The sequence below is a fragment of the Hemiscyllium ocellatum genome, chromosome 11, assembly GCF_020745735.1.
Source record: "Hemiscyllium ocellatum isolate sHemOce1 chromosome 11, sHemOce1.pat.X.cur, whole genome shotgun sequence".
Taxonomy (NCBI): domain Eukaryota; kingdom Metazoa; phylum Chordata; class Chondrichthyes; order Orectolobiformes; family Hemiscylliidae; genus Hemiscyllium; species Hemiscyllium ocellatum.
This window is the reverse complement of record NC_083411.1, coordinates 15,809,118-15,833,079: the sequence shown is the minus strand read 5'-3', so window position 1 is coordinate 15,833,079 and position 23,962 is coordinate 15,809,118. Positions and strand designations below refer to the sequence as shown.

General features: G+C 42.2%; 1 protein-coding gene across 1 annotated transcript in view; it reads right to left on the bottom strand.

The window, feature by feature from the left end:
* Positions 1-23,962, bottom strand: part of LOC132820293 (CD99 antigen-like protein 2) — a 145,618-nt gene that overhangs the window by 16,904 nt on the left and 104,752 nt on the right. The window contains exons 3-5 of the mRNA XM_060832317.1: positions 20,917-20,958; positions 10,813-10,914; positions 1,283-1,372 (exon numbers count right to left, since the gene is read on the bottom strand). Of these exons, the coding sequence (XP_060688300.1) occupies positions 1,283-1,372; positions 10,813-10,914; positions 20,917-20,958 (234 nt within the window). The remainder of the gene's footprint in view (positions 1-1,282; positions 1,373-10,812; positions 10,915-20,916; positions 20,959-23,962) is intronic.

Sequence of the window (23,962 nt, the reverse complement as noted above, 5' to 3'; positions counted from 1 at the left end):
AGGACTCAAAAGTCAATGTCAAAACTCTGAAGTGAAATCTTCAGAATGACCTCTTCGCATTTTCTTTAGCTATGCTGAGACAGGACATCAAAACCAGCTGAACTCAGTTGTAATTGTCTCATTACATTTATTGTGCTTGGGTTAGCACCAGAGTGTCTGAATTATATCCTGTCATCATCGAATGTCATAGTATCCTTAAAGGTGGCAAGAGGTCATTCAGCCAATCGAGTCTTCACTGACCCTCTAAAGAGCTTCCCTCCCAGACCTCCACCCTCTCCCTACATTTCCCAGGGTTAACCCACCTAGCCTACACATCCCTAGACAATGTGGGCAATTTAGATTGGCCAGTCCACCTAACCATCTTTGGACTGTGGGAGGAAACCCACACAGACACTGGGAGAATGTGTAAACTACATACAGACAATCACCCGAGGCTGGACTCGAACTCGGGTCCTGGTGCTGTAAGGTAGTAGTGTTAACTACTGAACCACTGTCCTAACACATGATCTTCTGAAGCTTCCAAAGGCTTCCACAATGGAAGTGGACAAGCTCTTGTTGTGTTGCCAGTACACAGTCCATCTTTTGCATGCTTGGAGCATAGTGCACAGGACTGTTGTTTTATAGACTTTCAGTTTGGTCAATAGATTTACTCCTCTTCCTTATCAGCTCGGTGTTTGTTTGAAGGCATCTGAAGTCTAGACTCTGCTTTGACAACTGTTGCACATGCCTCACTGTCCACGTAGATAACTTGAGAGGGAATGAGCTTTTGAGATAAATGAACCTACCCCCAGCTTCTGGTCTTGGACTGAAACCTTGGGCTTGAGGTACAGCTTTTGTGCAGCAGATTGGGACATAACGCTGATTGTGAGCTCAAGGCTGTTACGTGCATTGGAGAACAAGTTGTATGGCCAGGTATAACTGGTATTTAGTACATTGTCATTGACAGACAGGAAATCACAAATTATGTTCTTGGGGACATTGATCTTTGCCTGAAATCCTGTCAGACAGAACAGTGTCCCAATAGATGTGATATTTCACTTTGATGCCAGGATCATGGTCATAATAACTGTACTTTCATATACCAAACTGCAGATGGTTTCCTCGCAGAAATATGATGCAAAAACTTTAATTACATGCTTCAGTTCCAATTTAAGTTTTCTTTGAATTTAAGCTCTCACACAGGTTACATTCCCAACGTGTCACTTGTGAAGCTCCAACATCCAATGAAATTTGAACTCAAATAACCCCACCTTGAAAGATTCTTTCTGCCATTAGTTCTTACCTGAGTCATCTTTACCTCCCTTGCCGCGGTTGTCATTCCTGTCATCAATAGCATCCATCAGGTTAAAATCAAGGCCAAAATCATTCGGATCTAGAGTTACAAAGAAAGTAATTTCAAAAAAGTCCAGACATGATGGTTGCCGTAGTGATAATGTTTGGAATATGAAGCGGTGGTGGACTAAGTGAGTTTGCAAAACGGGAGGTTTGAACAAATCCTGAGTTCCGACAGCTAAAGAACTAAATTATGAAGGAGAGGAAAAAAAGACCTTTAGGGTTACGATCTCTGGATTATCTCTTGAGCCACATACAAATTAATATTTTGTTGAGTAGATGAGGGAGGTGAGGATAGAGCTGAAGCAGTGGCAAGGGAGAGGGAGAGTTCATTTCATGGGGGACTGGTAGCAACATTGGGAGACTATGAACTGTACCACTGGGACAGGCCTCACCTGAAGGTGGATTGTAGTGGGAAGCATGACTAAGTATCTCACCAAGATTTTCAAACAGTAAACTGGATGGAGATGGTGGGTCATTGAAGGTCAGATGGAAAAACTATTTATAAATAACGCGTCTAAACCCAAGAAAAGGGAAGTGAGCAGAGTAATAGTCATAAATTATAATCTAAGGCAACATAGTTAAAGGAAACTTTTTTAAAAAACACGTAGCATAATTAAATCACAAAAGAAAGAAACATCAGAGTGTATGCTATGAATGCCAAGATGGTCACTTCCTGCAGATGCACAGATGTCACCAATAACTCTTGGCATTTGTAGCCTTTGCTCAGGCTATGAATCAGCCATAAAGTTGTGGGATTTTTTTCTCCTTTATTCATTCATGGGATGAGGGCATCACTAGCTACACAGCATGTATTACCCACCCCTAATTGCCCAGAGGAATTTAAGAGTCAACCACATTGCTGAGAGTCTGGAGTCATATGTAGACCAGCCAAGGATGGCAGTTTCCTTCCCTAAAGTGAATCGGATGGGTTTTTCCTTGACAATTGATTCATGGTCATCATTTGATTAATTTCATGATTTCTTTAATTGCATTCAAACTGTGCCCTGGTGGGATTATGAACCTGAGTCCCCAGAACACAATCTGAGTCTCTGGATTAACAGTCCAGTGATAATACCACAAGGCCATCGCCTAGGTTGCAGGGTCATAGTGGGATGTCGCTGACTGTAAAGAGGAAAGCTCTGGCTGACAGCGGGTTTGATGTGGAGATGTTCTGCTCTCCGATCAGATGAACGGTGCAGAAAGGCTCCCTGGTGCGATAAAGGAAACCCAGGGGAAAGTCACATAGACTTGAACTCTTGGGCTTGGGAAAAAAAGGTGAAGAAAACTATAGATAAAGACATCACCAGCCAAGGAACGCATCATTGCAAGTGTAAGAACTGATCCAAATCAGAGCCATCATACTTCTCTGAACAGAGCTAAACCACTACAAATGATTTTTGTCCTGTCATTGGGCTTGTTCTCAAATTGGATCGTCTCAAATTTATACAACAGTCAAATACAACAGATGATGAATTTCACTTTAATTGAACAGTTATTAAATCCAAGCTTTCTCTATCATAATTAAGATGTTATAAAGGTATGATGCGGAAATACCGGAGTTGGACTGGGGTGGACAAGTTCAAAAATCAAATGACACCAGGTTATAGTCCAACAGGTTTATTTTAAATTGCAATCTTTCAGAGCTCTGCTCCTTCCTCAGGTTTGGTATATAGCGAGGTATAAGACACAGTATTTATCAGCAAACAACAAAGACATGAAAGGTATCTGGATCTTGCATTTTAATCAGCACTCTGCCTCCTAACTGATAAAAGGATTCAAAAAGAGCTGCTAGTTTTAAAGCTGTTAACTTTTTTTTCCTTTTCAATACTGTGTCTTATTTCTCCCTATCATACCATGCCTGGGGAAGCAGCTGAGTTCTGAAAGCTTGCAAATTCAAATAAAGCTGTTGGACTAGCATCTGGTGTGATTTGATTTTTGACCTTATAAAGATATTTCATGCCACTTTTGTGCTTGCCAGCTCTTTGCATCACTGAGAGGTGGCATTTGCACAATCTACAGCTGAGCAAAATACATCTATCAAAATGGTCATCACTGGCATGATTATCAGACACCTCAGGGTACTTGACTGTGTAGTTCTCATTCTAAGACAGCAAACACAGTAGCCAATTTGCATTCAGAAAACTCTCACAAATAGCAACGCGATAGTGACCAAATAATCGGTTTTTCAGTGATTAGTGATTGAGGGATAAATCCAAATATTGGATAACTAATTTTTTTTTTGAAACAGTGCCATGGGATTGTTTAGATCCATCCAAAAAGGAAGATAATGGTATCAGTTTGATGTCCAAAAGGTTGAACCCTCAGCACTGAACATAGTGTTATACTCAAGCCCTGGAATAGAAGTCAAACATGAATCATGTACTAATGGCGAATTAAAATGATTACCACAGGTCAGTGGTATATTCGTGGGTGATCCTGCAGAATTAAATAACTTTGATTGAATAAAAAGGCTGATATTCCTTATAACAAAATGGCTTGAGTAACTAAGGAGTAAAGGTATGGGTTTACCATACATAACTTACAGCCTAGAGTGTTACAACTTGTTTTGTTTAATTCTTTTAAATACAATAAAGATTGTGTCCTTCAGAAAATGTGTAATCTTATAGAGTCATAGAGATGTACAGCATGGAAACAGACCCTTCGGTCCAACCTGTCCACGCCGACCAGATATACCAACCCAATCTAGTCCCACCTGCCAGCACCCGGCCCATATCCCTCCAAACGCTTCCTATTCATATACCCATCCAGATGCCTCTTAAATGTTGTAAGTGTACCAGCCTCCACCACATTGTCTGGCAGCTCATTCCATACACGTACCACCCTCTGCGTGAAAAGGTTGCCCCTTGGGTCTCTGTTATATCTTTCCCCTCTCACCCTAAACCTACGCCCTCTAGTTCTGGACTCCTCGATCCCAGGGAAAAGATTTTGTCTATTTATCCTATCCATGTCCCTCATGATTTTGTAAACCTCTTTAAGGTCACCCCTCAGCCTCCGACGCTCCAGGGAAAACAGACCCAGCCTGTTCAGCCTCTCTCTTTAGCTCAAATCCTCCAACCCTGGCAGTGATTAATTGCTGGGAGTTCACATTTCTTTTTTCAAGATTAATTGTCCCTAAGCAGGATCACAGCACATTACTGAACCATGGTTGCAAGATGATCTGTGCTGGAAACTGAATATATAGCAAGTGAAGAGGATAGCATGAAAGACACAGAAAACTAATGCTAAATTAGGGACTTACCAAAATTAATTAAGCAAAATAATGGAATTAAAGAGTTACAAAAATCAAAATCAGAAGATTTCAGACACACCGTTTCAAAGGAATTGGTAGGAACATTGCAGACGGTAATCGCCCAAAGTCCTCACAACCCAGAAGTTATTTCTTTAGATCAGACAATTGCACATATTGCTTTACTATTTAAGGAATGTGAGAGAGGGAAACAATTATTATTAACTATTCAGCTCAAAATCTGTTGTTAAGAAATTCCTAAAGCCCATACTTAAGGCTAGAGCAACTGAGCATCCAGAACATTTTCAGAGAGAGAGCTAGCATTGATTTGTAAAGGTAGGTTATGCTGCTGTGCTCTCATGAATGCTCTGGCTTGATGGTAATGCTTGTGTGGGGGATATGTCGGGCGATGAGATTGCCGGTTGTATTGGAGCCCCTCGTGGATGCTCAAATCTAAAAAGGACAGATCAGAGTACATGCTAAATATTCAAAAGAAACGTAGGAGTCAATATACATAGATCAGAATGTTATTGAAAGGATAATCATTAAGTCTGTAATAATGGAATAACAGGTCAGTATGCAGTTCAGTAGAGGTTATAATAGTTATACAAAACCCAGCTAGAATACGCATGGTAGTAGTGTGTTTACACCTCAGGAAGGACAAAATGGCTTTGAAGAGACTATATCTTAGAGGTTTCAGAAGAAAAAATTAAGGGTTTAATTACTAGCTCAGCATATACAAAACCTGAACTGTAATCCTTGACATATCAGAAGGTTAAGGGGGGCATTTAATCAAATTTTAAATATTTCAACGTGATCTGATAAGGTGGAAGAAAAGCTATTTCTACAGATGGGGCAGTCGAGGATTAGATGGAATTGCCTAAAAGTTTGAGCCAAGCCTTTCAATTTGTAATTAGGAAAAAGTTCTATACAGAAAACATTGGCTGTAATTTGACATCTTCTTCCTCAAATGAACTTGATAGTACGGTTAATCGTTAAACTTAATACTATGATTGATTGGTTTTGTTCATCAATATGTGTTGTGGAAGGACGAAGATATGTCATAGATCTGTCATGATCTCACTTAATGGCAGAAGCACACTCAAAATGATGTATTTTAGTTCCTCAGTGCTATCAAAGATGAATACATTGCACAATAAGTCAGTGCTTTGGGTGCTTATACATTAGCAGATGCATAATCTGTATGGTCAATGGAAATATGAATGAAACCTTTCCATAATGAATAAATATGGCTACGTTTCCATTATCAAAAGCTACTTTGAGTTAGGAGTGGGGACAATTCCTGGAAGATGCTAGGTTTGATTTCGATAGATCTAACACTGCCATGTGGTATTAATGGAGATGGGCAGGTGGAAATGTATGGAAGCTAAGCTGTCGGAAAATGTGAAGTTCTTCATTTTGGAAGAGAGAACAAATGGACAGAGTTTTGTTTACATAGAGAAAAGTTGCAGAAAGCTGCAACATAAAGGGACTTGGGGTACTTGTGCATGAAACACAGAAAGTTAGCACATGGGTGCAGTAATAAATCAGGAAGGCTAATGAAATGCTTATTTTGAGGGTAAAAGCAAATTACTGCAGATGCTGGAATCTGAAACCAAAAGAGAAAATGCTCTAAAATCTCAGTAGGTCTGGCAGCATCTGTAAGCAGAGAAAAGAGCTGACGTTTCGAGTCTAACTTACCCTTTGTCAAAGCTGACAAAGCTTTGACAAAAGGTCAGTTAGACTTGAAATGTCAGCTCTTTTCTCTCCTTACAGGTCTGCCAGACCTGCTGAGATTTTCCAGCATTTTCTCTTTTGACTTATTTTGAGGGGGTTTGAGTATACCAGTAGGGGGAGTCTTGCTGCAACCAGGTGCTGGTGAGATTGAACCTGGAGTACTGTGAGCAGATTTGGTCCACTTATTTCAGGACAGATATCACTTCACTGGAGGCAGTTCAGAGAAGGCTCACTTGGATGATCACTGATATGGAGGGACTGTCTTATGAGCAAAGACTAAACAGGTCAGGGTGGTACTTATTGCAGTCTAGTAGAATAAGATATCGAAGAATTGGAAAACATAGGATTCTTAAAGGAATGCTGGGAAGTTTTTTTTTCTAATTTATTCATGTTGTGGAATGTGGGCATCTCTGGCTGGACCAGCATTTATTGCCTGTCCCCAGTTGCCCTTGACAAGGTGCTGGTGAGCTGCCTTCTTGAACCCCTGCAGTCCACCTGCTGTGGGTTGACCCACATTGCCACTGGAGAGTGAATTCCAGGAATCTGACCCAGCAACAGTGAAGGAACAGGAACATATTTCCAAGTCAGGATGGTGAGTGGCTTAGCGGGGAACTTGCAGGTGGTGGTGTTCCCAAGTATCTGCTGCCCTTGTCCCTTTAGATGGAAGTGGTTGTGTGTTTGGGAAGTGCAGCCTCAGGATCTTTGGTGAATTTCTGCAATGCATCATTTATTTAGTACACACTGCTGCTCCTGAGCGTCAGTGGTGGAGGGAGTGGATGCTTGTGGATGTAGTGCCAATCAAGCGGATTGCTTTGTCCTGGATGGTGCCAGGCTTCTTGAGTGTTGTTGGAGCTGCACCCCATCCAGGCAAGTGGGGAGTATTCCATCATACTCCTGACTTGTGCCTTGTAGATAGTAGACAGGCTTTGGGATTCAGGAAGTGTATTACTTGTTGCAATATTCTGACCTGCTCTTTTTTAGATTAGATTACTTACAGTGTGGAAACAGGCCCTTCAGCCCAACAAGTCCACACCGACCCGCCGAAGCGCAACCCACCCATACCCCTACATTTACCCCTTACCTAACACTCCGGGCAATTTAACAGGCCAATTCACCTGACCCGCACATCTTTGGACTGTAGGAGGAAACCGGAGCACCCGGAGGAAACCCACGCAGACACGGGGAGAACGTGCAAACTCCACACAGTCAGTCGCCTGAGGCGGGAATTGAACACGGGTCTCTGGTGCTGTGAGGCAGCAGTGCTAACCACTGTGCCACTGTGCCACCGTGCCGCCCTGTGTCACTGTGTTTATGTGGTGAGTCCAGTTGAGTTCCTGGTCAATGATAACCCCCAGAAAGTTGATAGTGAGTGATTCAATGATGGTAACACCACTGAATGTCGAGGGGTGGTGGTTAGATTGTCTGTTATTGGTGATGGTCATAGTCTGCTGTTTGTGTGGCACGAACGTCACTTGCCATTTGTCAGCCCAAGTCTGGATATTGTCCAGATCTTGCTGCATGGACTGCTTCAGTATCTGAGAAGTTGTGAATAGGCTTGAGCATTGTGTGATCGTTGGCGAACATCTCCACTTCTGACCTTATGATGGAGGGAAGGTCATTGATGAAGCAGCTGAAAATAGTTGGGCCAGGACACTCTGTTGAAAATATTTCCCCTCATGGGAGAGTTGAGGACCAGAGGGCAAAGTCTCAGAATAAAGGGGAACCAATTTAAGATTGAGATGAGGAGGTTCTCTCAGGAGGTTTAGCACAGAGAACTGTGGGAGCACAGTCATTGGGTATACTTAAAGCTGAGATAAATAGATCCTTGATCAGTCGAGGAATCAAGGGTGAGGCAGAAAACATGAAATGGACGAGAGAAATTTTGGATGAGCCATGAGCCAATTGAATGGTAGAGCAGGTTTGAGGGGTCAAATGGCCTACTCCCATTCCTATTTTTTATGATCTCATGGTCAAGTCCAAATTTAGAAGCAGAGACTGTAAAACAATCTGGCTCAGCCTGAGATAGGGCTGGGAAGGAAAATGCAATCAATATAAGAATCAATGTTTCAGGCAGGGATCTAAGGTTGGACTTCCCAATGTTAATGTGAAGCAAATACAAAATAGGATATTGGGAAAACATGGCATACCAATTCAATGATGGTCAACAGACTCAAACATGTATACAGCACAAAAAGAAGCCATTCTGTCTGTCCATGTCCATGCCAGTTCACAAAGGTCTGATTCCACTAATCCCATGTTCCAGTTCTTGATCCATAGCCCTGGAGACTATACCAACTCACATGAATATGTAAATACTGATTTAGTGTTACAAGAGTTTCTAACTCTCTGTGGGACCACAGGAGATGGGTGAGATATTGAATGAACATTCCTGTCAGTATTTACTAAGGAGAGAGACATGGAATCTAGGGAATTTGGGGAAATAAAATCATGCCTTGAAAAGAGTTCATATCACATAAGAGATGATGCTAAAGGTCTGAAATTACATCCTTCCTGTACCTCAGTGTCCAGAACTACATATAGAACTCCACTGCTGCATTACTAACATTACACACATTCCAGCATAACATCCTTGCTCTTGTATTCTGTGCTGCAGCTAATAATGGCAAAAAGTTCTCGTACACCTTCGTAACTACCTTATCTACCTGCCCTGCCATTTTCAGGGATCTGTGGATATGCACATCAAGATCCCTTGGATCTTCATTACTTTCCAGGATAATACATAGAACATAGGTCTGGACAACACAGTACAGGCCTTACAGCTCTCGATGGTGTGCCGGCCTTTTATCCTACTCTAAGATCATGCTAACCTACAAACTCTTCATTGCACTATTTCCATGTGTATATCCAAGAGTCACTTAAATGTCCCCAGTATAAGTGACTTTACTACTATTGCTGACAATGCATTCTACACACCCACCACTCTCTGTGTAAAGAACCTACCTCTGACATCTCCCCTATACCTTCCTTCAGTCACCTTAAAATTATGCCCCCTCGTGATATGCATTTCATCCCTAGGAAAAAGTCTCTGGCCATCCACTCTATCTATGCCTCTCATCATTTTGTACACCTCTATAAGTCATCTCTCATCCTTCTTCGTTCCAATGAAAAAAGCCTGAGCTCCCTCAATCTTACTTTATAAGACATGCCCTCCAATCCAGGCAGCATCCTGGTAAATTTCCTCTGCGCCATCTCTAAAACTTTCATATCCTTCTTATAATGAGGCAACCAGAACTGAACACAATATTCCAAGTGTGGTCTTTGGAGCTGCAGCATAACCTCGCGGCTCTTAAACTCAATCCCCCCGTTAATGAAAATCAACACACCATTTGCCTTCTTGACAACCCTATCAACTTGGGTGGTGACTTTGAGGGATCTATGGACATGGATCCCAAGATCCCTCCGTTCCTCCACACTTCCAAGAATCTTGCCTTTAACCCTGTATTCTGTATTCAAATTCAACATTCTAAAATGAATCGCCTCACACTTTTCCAAGTTGAACTCCATCTGCCAATTCTCAGTCCAGCTCTGCATCCTGTCAATGTCTCGTTGCAACCTACAACCCTCCACACTATCCAACACTCCTCCAACCTTCATGTCATTGGCAAATTTACTAATCCACTCTTCTACTTCCTCATTCAAGTCATTCATAAAAATCAGAAAAGACAGAAGTCCCAAAACAGATCCCTGTGGAACACTACTGGGTCACCTAGTTTCAGGGTGAGTACTTTCCATTTACTCCCACCCTCTGTCTTCTATGGGCCAGTCAATTGCGTGTCCAGACAGCCAGATTTCCCTGTATCCCATGCCTCCTTACTTTCTGAATGAGCCTACCATGGGGAACGTCTTGCCAAAATCCATGTACACCACATCCATTGCTCTATCTTCATCAATGCATTTTGTCACATCCACAAAGAATTCAATAAGGTTTGTGAGGCATGACCTGTCCCCTCACAAAGCCGTGCTGACTATCTCTAATGAAGCTATGGTTTTCTAAATAATCATAAATCCTGTCTCTTGGAATCCTCTCCAATAATTTGCCCACCATCGATGTAAGACTGACCGGTTTGTAATTCCCAGGATTATCCCTATTCCCTTTCTTGAATGAGGGAATAACATTTACCACCCTCCAATCATCTGGCACTACTCCAGTAGACAGTGAGGATGCAAAGATGATTGCCAAAGACGCACCAATCTCTCCACTCGCTTCTTGTAGTAACCTTGGGTATATGCTATCTGGCCCAGGGGACTTATCAATCCTTACATTTTTCAAATTTTTCAGTACATCCTCCTTTTTAACATCAACCATTCCTGCCTTTCCCTACAACCCCCTATGCTCTGAAATGCACTGTCTCACACTTATACTGGAGGTCTTAAAGGGACGACCTGATGTATAGAACAGGAACTGATTGTACAAATGCCCCTGTATGACGAATAAAAAATGCAACTAACATCACAGTCCTTACCTGACTTACCTGAGTTTCCCTTCTTTGGTGTTTTTTTGGTGGCTTTGGGTGACTTTGGGGTTTTACGAGGAGGAGGAGTCGTTTGAAGCAAATCCCATATGTTAAAATCACCTACAGGAACAAGACAAAGGTATTTGTAAAACATGAAGGTCATTGCTCAGTGACACCCACAAGCAACAAAGAGCTTCTGAAGCAAGATGCAGTTTCAAAATAAAACAGAGCTTTTCATGGAAAAACAAGGTGGTGAGATTCCTGAGTAAAGATGAATGAGATCACAGTGGAAATCGTGAAATGGAAAACAGAAGTCCATCAGCTTTTATGTCAGCTTTCTGGAGAATGGAATTTTCTTGAGTTTTACTAACATCAATGGATGAATAATTCCAGAGGTTAGCCACAGACCTCTTTATGTAACTCATTTTATTAACTTTTATTGAATGTTGGTCAATCTGCTGGAGGTTCGTGTTAAAACAAACCCCTGTACTTGCTTATACATTTAACCTGGGATTTGAAGGTGGAATTGGACTGATGTGGGGGCAGTTGGTTCACCTGAGCTGCAAATCTGATGTGATGGTCCCCTTGCACTTAACACTGTGCAACATAAAGTTGGTGCCTTATCTCAATTAAGTCACGGGGAGGCAATCTTTGATGATCCCATGCCAGAGGTGAGTAATGGGCTGGGGTGTTGGTATTGGTCATGGGGCTGGGGGACAGTTTCAGCAGCAAGACCAGCACTGTGGCTTCCTGATGCATATATTTCCTGATGCTGGGTACTTCCTGATGCATCACATTTCCTGATGCACACATTTCCTGATGCACACATTTCCTGATGCTGGGTACTTCCTGATGCATTACATTTCCTGATGCTGGGTACTTCAATCAGGCAGTGATGGAATTAGGAAACCACAGGCATCTGTGGGCAAAAATGTTTGAAATTTGTTTGGCGTCTTCCCTATGTAGTGACTTGCCTGCCCACTGCTGGGTTAACAGCAGCAGCAAGATATTTTTTAACCAGTCTGTTCAGAGCAGGTGGGACCTGAACCCAGACTTCCTGGCTCAGAGATATGGTCACTCCCAATAATGGCAGCAGCAAGATGAGGCCCTGAAGTAGTCATTAGTTGCCCATTTAAGGGCTTCAGTTGGCAGCTAGGATTTAATCAGGTCAGGGGTGAGGTTCTTGTACAGTGTACTGTTTCTACCTCTTAGCCAGGAGTACTGAGTTAAGTCCAGACGTGTGTAGTAATATCTCTGAACAGCTTGCTTAGAAAAGGTCTTAATTAGGGTGGAGTTTTGTGAGGAGGTAAATTCCTTCCCATCCAGCATTTTCCTACCTGATTAAATGTTCTCTTGTTACCAAAGCTTCCATAATGGAATAGGTTGATGAAGTGCACTACTATCAAATATGCTGTTCAGTCAAGGTCTCACTCACTGACCATGTCCATTGGATGAGAACGTCGCTGACTGGGCCAGTATTTAATGCTCATCCCTAATTGCTCAGATGTGTTTTAATGACAAATCACTGGTGGTTACATGGTCACCAATAGGTTAATCTTCTATTACAGATTTTTATTGAATTCAAATTTGTCCCAAATTTGCCATAGAGGGACTCAAATCCCCTGAACAATAACCTAGAGGTTCTGGATTACAAGTACAACAAGGTGTGGGTCAGTCAGCTTAGTTGGCTGGATGGCAGGTTTGCGATACAGAGTGACACCGACAGCATGGGTTCAATTCCAAGACCAGCTGAGGTTATGGTGAAGACCTCTCTCTCTCTCTCTCTGCCTGAAGTGTGGTGACCCTTAAGTTAAACCACGACCAGTCGTCTCTCTCCCTCCAATGTGAGAGCAACCCAATTGTCCAGTGAGACTATGATGATTGTATTTTTTTACAATAAGACCACTATTGCAAAATATGACGAGAAGCAGGGGAGTTTGTGTATTAATTCACATCTTTTATATGCAACTCATCTTCTTCCTTGCATTACAACACTGATTGCACTTAAAGAAAATAAAGATCTACATTTTCTATGAATCACTTTGAGATGTATTAATGTTGTAAAAGGTGCTAAAATAATGCAAGTTCTTTGTTTCCTTGATCACAGAGTTAGCAGGTAAAAGTAATTTAAAACAAAAGAATGAACAGGATAAATAGATAAAATTTCACATTTCACAGTTCACATCAGAATTGGCAATTAACACAGAAGATTCTAAGTAGCAATGAAAGTGTAAGAGAGACTGACTTTAGGCTCAAACTTGGTCTAAATGCAGACAGTAGGCAACTGTATCTGGTTTAGAGTTTGCGGTAGACATGAATAAATTAATGAGGAAAAAAGCTAGCAGCCAAGACACAACAGTTCCCTTTCCTCCACCTGGTTAGCTCTTGAGCTGAATTAAGATTGATGGATAAAGGAGAAGGAGAAGTCAGTTTTCTTCAGGAATGTCGATTCCGCCGACAGAGGTCACTGCAGAATGATGCTTTGAGAGACGCAAAAGTCTTTCATTACCTAATCCACTTAGCACCACATGAGGTTATTGGTTAATTGTGAAGTTCTCGTGTATACACTGCTGTCAAATCTGCCAGCCCCAGCAGTGTGTCAATCGTCGCTAGCTTTTTAAACTTTACAATGACATTCCACTGAATCCGAATCTCCAAAGAATCCATTCACATTGAAATTATATTTTTTTAGATTCATTATTTTTGGTGCTGCAGTTTGAAATTATGCCAACTATTGCCACACTTCTCAACAGCACATTCTGGTCACACCGGTCAGATTCGACTGAATGAATTATATTGTGTTCCCAACAGGCATTGAGTTGAGAAAACGGACGGTAAAAATATTCTTGAGCAATATTTTGTGTTTTTGAATGATCCCTTTGGTGTCCATTCATCCCCAGAAGATACGTGATGCTTCCAGATCCCTATCATTGCTCCACATTCTTGGATCGTTCCATCACAGCATCGGGAATAATCCTTTCCTCCAGATCCTATTAACCCCTCCTTTGCTCACCATACCTCTGGAAATCTCAGCTCTCACAACTTAAATACACACATAGCGTTCCTATATTTCTGGGCCCCACAACTTTCTTCTTAGTCACCTTAGTTGCTTGGACTCCAATTTCCACACTATTGCTGTAACTCACTCTCCACCCAACACAGATACACCTAGAAACACTCACCCCACTGCTCAGGCATAGTACAGATCCTACTGTCCAACCCCGTCATGGTAAACCCTAATAGTTCCCCTTTCAACTTCCTGAACCCCTGCTCCCAGTTATTGGTCTCTCCGATAATCACCAGATCCATCAATATTGCTGCCAGATGTCATGTGAAAGTGTTGGAAATGCAGGTCCACTGTAAGGACCATCCAGTATATTTTCTCATCAACCTGTTCAGAGATGTTATTACACACCTGCAGAGCAGGTGAGGCTTGAATTGGGTCCCCATATCCAGAGGTGGGGACACTACCAATGTGCCAGAGGCCCCCTCCTAATGGATAAACCAGTAAAATCCAGAGCTGATGGAAAGCACGTGATGCCCACTGGAATCTGGCTTTAAGTTCTGGATTCCACTCACTGGGAAAACTAGAGAAGGGCAATTCATGCTGAACTGACCAGTGATGCCAACATCCTGGGTGCAAATACAAACACAGCTGGGTTCACCCCTTCCAACTCCATTTTGATTTGGCTCCCTCCCTCTCCCTTGATGGTCTGCATTATCCTTAACTGGATTTGCACGTAAATTAAACAACTGGAAAATATTGGTATGAAAAGAAGAGCTGGATACATTGCCTCTTCTGGGGGGCATTGTGTGTAATTTTATTAATTGATGATGGATAATAGATGAAAAGTACAGTGGGTGAAGTGGTGATGGGAACGTACTGTCTAGTTGAGTTTGATAACACGTCCGTGTAAAAGAAACATTAAAGGGTGGATTGAGATCCCATATTGTCTCACGCTGATAATGTCATGGGCTGGTGCTCCAGAGGCTGATGTTAATGCTCTGGTCTGAAAATGTGTTGCTGGAAAAGCGCAGCAGGTCAGGCAGCATCCAAGGAACAGGAGATTCGACGTTTCGGGAATGCTCTGGTGCCTTGGGTTTAAATCTCATCATTACTTCTGGTGGAAGTTAAATTCAGTTACTAACTCTGGCAAAGAGAGAGCTGGATTCAGAGGATCTTGTGACACAGTGGTGTTTCCAAATCTTTGAACTAGGAGACCAGGGTTTAAGTCTGACTTGCACTAGAGAAGTGTAATAACATCTTTGAATTGGGTTGATCAGAAAATATCCAGAGCTGGATTCTTCTTTCATGGAGTAGTTGACAAAGAAAGAGTCTGGAGGGGAAGGATAGAAACCGATGCTTGTGCTAAACTATAAAGCCCCTATAAATCTCCAAAATTGTTCCACACACATGGAGACTGGTCTGTTTAAACATCACGGGCCCTGACTGTTCCCATCTTTGGAACACCTCGCCCATTCCCCAATGTCCCAGGGTCAGGAGAGAGCATGCATTCTACCAGCTCGGGTCCATCAGCCTCCTTCTGCTGAGTACTCCAGGTTCAGGCACTTTAATCACTGCCTCCTGCAACCAGCCAGCCACAGAAACGTCAGAAACTCATACTGGACATTGTGTTCATCTCAGTCCAATCACAGCTACTCTGTCATAACAGCTCAAGGAACTCTCCCTCCAACCAATCCCAAACCCTAACAGATCATGATATTTCAGCACATCTGGACTTCAAAACCCCAGGACATTGCTCTACAATAGAATTCCTCCCTGGAACATGTGTACTCACATTTTACACAAACTAAACATTTATTGTAACAACCTCTTGGCTCTAACCCTTGATTCCTACTGCATCCAATCTGATACACATTTTTGATCATTTTGTTTTGCATCTTACATTCAAAATAGTGAAGAAACAATGATTAAATACATAAATGGATATGTTAAACTTCAGTTACAGAATGTGAACACCATAGGACTGGGAAAAATACCAGAATTCCATAAACTTACACCACAAACAGATATACTCTGGCACATTAGTCTTGTTCATAAAACAGCGCTGGCATATTACAAGACGTAATACTATTACTGATATCATTTATCTCCTTCAATTCTCAGCCCAAAAGCAGGTCTGACTCACAATGGATAGGTAGTATCATGGATACAGCAAGAAAGCAGGTTCTTACTCCACTCCAGCAGGAAACATGAACCAAACCCTATAATCACTGGCACTAACTTGACTCACATCAGCCACCCAGCTCCATCAACAACTGAGCTGACCAGCCTCAGGAAGGAGTTTGAGTTAGTGTGATAACCGACACTTCTTCATGCACATAGCAGTATGGAGCTATAAATAGTGTTGGCAGAGGCTCCACAATTCTTTTCATCTCCATCAGACCATAAAAAATAGGAGTGGAAGTAAAGCCATTTGGTCCATCGAGTCCACTCCGCCATTCAGTCATGGCTGATGGGCATTTCAATGTCACTTATCCACAATCTCCCCACATCTCTTAATTCATTGTGAGATTAAGAATTTATCAATCCCAGCCTTGAAGACATTTAATGTCCCGGCCTCCAATGCGCTCCGTGGCAATGAATTCCACAGGCCCACCACTCTCCGGCTGAAGAAATGTTTCCTCATTTCCGTTCTAAATTGACCCCCTGTAATTCTAAGATTGTGCCCATGAGTCCTAGTGTCCTCACCTGATGGAAACAATTGCCAGCATCCACCCTTTCTAAGCCATGAATCATCTTGTAAGTTTCTATTAGATCTCTCCTCAATCTTCTAAACTCTAACAAATACAATCCCAGGATCTTCAGCCATTCATCATACGTTAGGCCTACCATTCCAGGGATCATCCATGTGAATCTCCACTGGATATGCTCCAGTGCCAGTATGTCCTTCCTGAGGTGTGGGGCCCAAAACTGGACACAGTATTCTAAATGGGGCTTGACCAGAGCTTTACAAAGTCTTAGTAGCACCTCACTGCTTTTACATTCCAACCCTCTTGAAATAAATGACAAAATCTCATCACATAGCCAAGCAGAAATCTTTCCTATCCTTCCTGTCTGCCACTGGTGTGGGCTGGAAAGATTTACAAACTGATACTCAAACCTTTGACCAAGTTATAAATGCACCTTCCTGGGACATCAGGAGTCCTGGGATGGAGTTGAACATGCAGCACCCACTGCACCGTAGAACCTCTATTTATAAAGATTACATCCATCCTCTGCCGTAATGATCAGCGTCTGCTACAAGAGGTAATCTAATCATTGCCCTCTGACATTCAATGGCGTAACCATCGCTGGACCCTCCTCTGTCAGCACCCTGGGGGTTTACTATTAATCAGAAACTCAATGGGAAATTCAGTGATTACAAGAACTGGTCGGAAGCTAGCGAGTAACTCACCTCCTGACTTCTCAAAGCCTGTGCACCATCTACAGGGCACAAGTCTGGAGAGTGATGGAATACTCCTCCCTTGCTTCAACACTCAAGAAGCTTGACACCATCCAGGCCAAAGCAGCCTGCTTGATTGGCACTACATCCACAAAAATCCACTCCCTCCACCACCGCTGCTCAGTAGGAGTAGTGTTTAAAAAACACACTCCAATCATCACTTAGGCTCCTTTGGCACCTCCTTCCAAATCCACAACTAATTTCATCTAGAAGGACAAGGCTAGCAGATACATTGCAATATTACTGCTCGCAAGTTCCCATCCACGCCGTTGACCATCCTGACTTGGAAATATATTGTCATTCCTTCACTGTCGCTAGCCAAATTCCTGGATCTAAAGGCACTGTGGGTCTTCCTACAGTGTCGAAATGTGTAGCGCTGGAAAAGCTCAGCAGGTCAGTCAGCATCTGAGGAGCAGGAGAATCGACATTTCAGGCATAAGCCCTTCCTGATGAAGGGCTGATGCCCGAACCATCGATTTTCCTGCTCCTCGGATGCTGCCTGGTCTACTGTGCTTTTCCAGCACCACACTCTCGACTCTGATCTCCAGCATCTGCAGTCCTCACTTTCTCCTGGGTCTACTCGCAGCAAATGGATGGCAGTGGTTCAAGAAGGCAGCTCACCACCATGTTCTCAAGGGCAATTAGGGATGGGCAATAAATGGTGGCCCAGCCAGCGATGCCTGGACCCCGTGAACAAATAAAACAAATCTGGGAATGCATAGCACAAGGGAAAAGAAATAATATTGGGGTTGTGGGCTGTGAAGAGAAAGGTGAAAGGGTGTGCATACACCATAATAAGAAATAACTTTAAAGTGATTGGAGGTCGCCATATTGTTTGAGGTGGTTTGGGAAAGATACAACACACTGTGCTTGTTGTTAAAAGGTGTGGCTGCGTATTACTTGATGTTTCAGCTGAATGTCAGAAGGTATAAATGCTGTACCTACCCACACAGATCCTACGGTTAATTTGCAGTCTGCCGAAATCAGCACAAATTGACTGGTTTTGTCGTTTTTTTAAAAGGAATGTTTGAGAGAAATGAATGACGGATATCTCAAAACATTAATACAGATTTATAAAAGACTGTAGAAATATGCATTGAGGTTGAAGTGGAAAGAATAGCAGGGCAAATTTGAAAAAAAAGTAATTGAAATGTGGTGGAGCAATTCAAGGTCTTCAGCATAATGTTGTGCAGCTGAAATCCTTCAAGAGAGGTTCCGAGAATATAAAGCTGAATACATGTGACATGTCTCCTGCACCATATCTATCTTTCCCTTAAATGTAGTGACAAGTATACAATGCAGTAAAGATTCGAAGGCTATGGTGATGGAGGTAGATGAAGTGAGGTGCATAGAGGTTTACGTGAAGCAAACACATCAGTGTACACTCATTAGCCAGCTCCTGAGCTGTAAATTCTGAGTGAAAAAGCTCCTAGCACATATTAATATTATTCATTTCATTCACTAATTGATAGGTAAAAAAACAATGTAGCATGGATACATCTGTTAAAAGCAGCTGCTTAACCCCAGAGAGATTATTTTGAATTTTTCTGCAAATTGAATACAGAAGAGCTCAACAGATGACCCTTATTGGTCTTAGTTTGCAACCCTTTGCAGACAAAGTTTACAGGCGTTCAGTTCTGTTTTAAACAATCAAACTCTGCACATTTGTCACAATGGAGTCAGGATTTCAAGAAGGAATCTTTTCTTTAAATTGTTGACAATCCTCTGTCAAGTTAACCAATTGCTTTGTTTTCTTGCAACTTTCATTTCTACTCCAAAAATCACACAAACCTTTTGTCTGCCGCATAGAGGTACATCAAAAATGGTTGCATTGTGCGGATTATTGTTTGTTCGTGACAGCAGGTAAACAAGTACCTCCAGGGACAGCAAAGTGAAGAATCCTGGCACCGACATGAGAGGCTGCAATTGTCTCTTTTGTGGACGAAGTGTGGGAGGCAAGTGTGTTAGGTATGAACTAACACACCACTCCTGATCCCGGGCATGCTCACCAGATTGCACATCGAGCTGACTAAGGGTTGAGGAGCGAGCTTCGGCCTGGGAAAGTGCCTTAATACATGTTATTTTCCTTCCCAAGGCCAGGATGCTGTGAACACAGCTTCTTAAATCTCTAACACTGGATACTTTTCAATACAAGCATCCTGAGATTGTCAATGATCAAACACAACAAGAAACAATAGTCCAAAAAGTCTGATGTGCATCTGAAAGGTAAAATCATATCCCTGAATTATATTTGCATTGTATGTTAATCAAAGTGAATGTGGATGCAGATTTGCAGTTTCCTTTAATTTATTCATTGAGCACGTGTATATTATTTATATTATACATTAACTGGGGATTCATCTCTGCTTCTACACATATGAACAGATTGAAATAAGATGGTGGGTTAGAAGGTTATCTCCCTGAAAAATATTGCCTATTAAAAACTGTGTAAAGTTTGGCTTGGGGGGGACGAGGAGAGGCAGGATTAGGGAAGGGCTGACAGGAGATGCTGGGAAGGCAGGATGTGGGCAGAGAAGGGAGGGTGGGATGAAGAAGGCGTGGAGGAAGAGGAGAAGACACCGGGGTTGAGTGGGGGATGTGGGTGTTGGTGTGGATTCAGGGGAGAACAGACAACAGCAGTTTTGTGGCAGGGGAGTGTGGTTCATTGTCAAATGTCAATCTCCATGCTAGCTGTGATCCAACCAATCAGCGATCTTTTCCAACGCAGTATAAATTGGTGCTCTCTTCCTAAATTTGGCTTCTTGCATCCCAGTCCTGAATCACGTAGGACAAAAAGCTCTGAGCCTACGCCTGGACAATTAGGGCCGAAGAGCCTGTTTCCATGCTGTATAACTCGATGACCCTTAACAACGTTTAAATTCTGTACTTCCAAGCAATTATTAACAGGAAGCTTACCACTCTAATTGCATAAACAGTGAGAGCTCAAACAGAAATGCCTTATTCAAAGTATAAGTTTCGCAAAAAATTTAGCAATTTGATCTCTAAATTGGTTAAACAATCATTTTAAACTCTCCTTCCTACAAGATATCCAAAGTCTATGTCATATTTCTAATGAAGGGCTTATGCCCGAAACATTGATTCTCCTGCTCCTCGGATGCTGCCTAACCTACTGTGCTTTTGCAATGCCACACTTTTTGACTCTGATCTCCAGCATCTGCAGTCCTCACTTTCTCCTATGTCATATCAATCAGAGTTAAAAGTGTAGCGTGGAAAATTGTACAGTGCTCCACTTGCTACAATTTTAAAACAGTTTCATGTTCAGCATTCCCACTAAAATCACAGTTTGATTGATGTCCCAAAAATCAGTAGCAGGACTAGAACTTCTCTAGGACAATACAAGATGGTATACGGTCCGATATGTCAAATTGGGGAGAGACAGGGGTCAGCCCCAATGACAGGGGCAGTCACAACAATTGAAACTGGTTCCTCCAAACAATCTCTTCCAGGTCAATTTGACCGAATACAAATTAAATCCCTTTCAGAAATTGACACTTCCTGCTGTTTATTTAATCAGCATAATATTGGACTGTGTAATAACTGGAGTAAGTTGAACATGGAGAATCAAATTTCTTGAAGCAGTTCTTTTGACATCAAACTGTGTGTCATTGTGTTAGTATTGACAGAAAGCACTTACCTGAATCTTTCCCACCTGAAGGATTGTGAGGTTTGGCAGGAGCTGTTGAGAAAATAAACATTCTGTTACTGATGTGTACAGCACTGCAGAGTAACGTAAAGGTTTTCAGGGACAATGCTTAAGTGCTGTGTTCACAATCATTTCCATTTAGCTGATTCAGAGTGAAGGACTGAAATCATTTGGATCAGTCATGCACTTCAGTGCTAATCCACGGCATTGTGTTGATATACCAGTTAGTGTAATACCTATGCCAAGCCAAAGTTTAAATTCAGCTTTACTCCCCACAGAGCCAGTTTCCTTGCTCAGCCAAGCAACAAAATGAGGGATGGACTAGAAAATAACACATCTAAATCATGACACCTTGACTGCTTCTGCCCATCTGCACCTTCAGTTACCGAGTGGCAGCATTAAAGAACAAAAAATGCAGCAGAAAACTGAAGAGGAAGTTAAAATACAGTATTTTAAAAGATACAGAAAGCAATTGGAACTTGGTTAAAAAAAGAGACCAGGTTCACCTTTGGAAGTTTTTAAGATGGAGTTGGAAATGATCTGCACTTACTAACATTGAGTCATTTACAACCACCAGAAATTTTAAAGCATCATCTAAATTTTATGTCAATTTTAAATCACAGCTAATGAACTACTTTCTGAAATTAATCACTGTTATAGGGTAGGCAATGGAGCCAATTTGCACATAAAAAATTTGTTCCATAAAGAACCAAAGGCTCCAGAACTTGCCACTCCCCTAGCCAAGCTTTTCCAGTACACTTAACTAACATCTACTCAATAGTGTGGAACATTGAGGAGAAAGTGAGGTCTGCAGATGCTGGAGATCAGAGCTGAAAATGTGTTGCTGGAAAAGCGCAGCAGGTCAGGCAGCATCCAAGGAGCAGGAGAATCGACGATTCGGGCATAAGCCCTTCATTCCTGATGAAGGGCTTATGCCCGAAACATCGAATTACCAGTGTGGAACATTGCCCAGGTATGTCCTGTACACAACAAGCAGGACGAACCAACCTGGCCAATTACACCCTACCTGTCCACTCTTGATTGTCAACAAAGTGATGGAAAGTGTCACTGACTGTGCCATCAAGCAGCACCTGCTCAGCAATAACCTGCACAGTGATGCTCAGTCCGGTTTCTGCCAGGGCCACTCAGCTCCTGACATCATTACAGCCTTAGATCAAACATGGGCAAAAGAGCTGAATTCCAGAGGGGAGGAGAGAGTGACAGCCCTTGACATTAAGGCTGCATTTGAACAACTGTGGAGCCCGAGCAAAACTGGAATCCGTGGGTATTAGGGAGAAAACGCTTCACCAGTTGGAGTCATATCTGGCACGTAGGAAGTAGATTGTGATTGTAGGAAGTCAGTCATCCCATTTCCAGGACATTGCTGCAGAATTTATTGATTGATTAACTGATTTGATTGATTTATTGACTGTCATGTGTATGTTGTTACAAAATAGAGTGAAAAATGTTATACAGTTTTGCAACTCTCCAGCACCGTCTTAAAAAAACAAAACACAGAATGTTTGGATCATTGGAATCTCTTCTGGTGTAGAAGTGACCTGTATAAGAAGGATGGATTGCACTTGAAGTGGGGGGGGGATTAATTTACTGGGAGGGAGATTTGCTGCAGCTGCTCAAGAGGATTTAAACTAGTAAGTTGCAGGGGAAGGGGGCCCAGGAGATAGTGAGGAAAGAGATCAGTCTGAGACTGGTACAGTTAGGAAAGGGAGCAAGTCAAACACTCAGGGCAAGCAGGAACAAAGCAGAGAAAGAGGTCAACTAAACTGTAATTATTTCAATGCAAGCAGTCGAACAGGGAAGGCAGCTGAACTCAGGGTATGGTTAGGAATATGGGACTGGGATATCATGGCAAGTACAGAGATGTGGCTCAGGGATTGACAGGACTGGCAGCTTAATGTTCCAGGATACAAATGCTATAAGAAGGACAGAAAGGGGGGGCAAAAGAGGCATTGAAGGTATAACATTACGGCTGTTCTTAGGGAGGATATTCCTGGGAACACGTCCAGGGAAGTTATTTGGGTGGTACTGAAAAATAAAAAAGGGATGATTACCTTATTGGGATTGTACTATAGATCGTAGGAGAAAGTGAGGACTTCAGATGCTGCATGGAAAACGTGGTGCTGGAGAAGCACAGCAGGTCAGGCAGCATCCGAGGAACAGGAGAATTGACATGAAGAACCTATGCCTGAAAAGTTGATTGTCCTGCTCCTCGGATGCTGCCTTACAATGCTGTGCTTTTCCAGCACCACACTTTTCGACTCTGTGCTATAGAACTCCCCAGTAGTCAGTGGGAAATTTGTAAGGAGATCTCAGGTATCCGTAAGAATAATAGGGTGGTTATTGTAGGGGATTTTAACTTTCCAAACATAAACTGGCACGGCCATAGTGTTAAGGGTTTAAATGCTTCTTCATCAGGTGGTTGTGGAGTATAAGATCATAAGACACTGAATTTATAGCAAAGGTTTACAGTGTGATGCAACTGAAATTATATATTGAAAAAGACCTGGATTGTTTGTTGCGTCTCTTATATTTTAGAATGAACATGTTGGTTCTACAGACACACACACACACTCTCCTCCAGGCTCATACGCTCACACAGATCCTCTCTCATACTCAAGCTCTTTCTCATATGGTCACATATACACTCCCACACTCACACATGCACTCTCTCACAGACTTATACCCCTTGACACTCACACTCACACATATACACACCCTCTCTCACAGACATGCATAACCACTCCCCCCTTCCTCTGAACACACCCACATGCTCACACACACACAAGTTTGTGGGGTGAATTTATACTTGCTGAATTACATTTTATTTTGCTTAGAAATTGCATGATTCTACGTTAGATTCTGTAAATCTGTTTTTTTTAAGATTAGAATCAGTCTGAACATTGTGGCATGGACAGTCTCACAGGACACCTCACACCTTCAATACATTATCTGGGCTGACATGACACCAACTGTTAAAGTTCACTTGAGAATGTAACTTTAAAAAAGTTCTGTGATT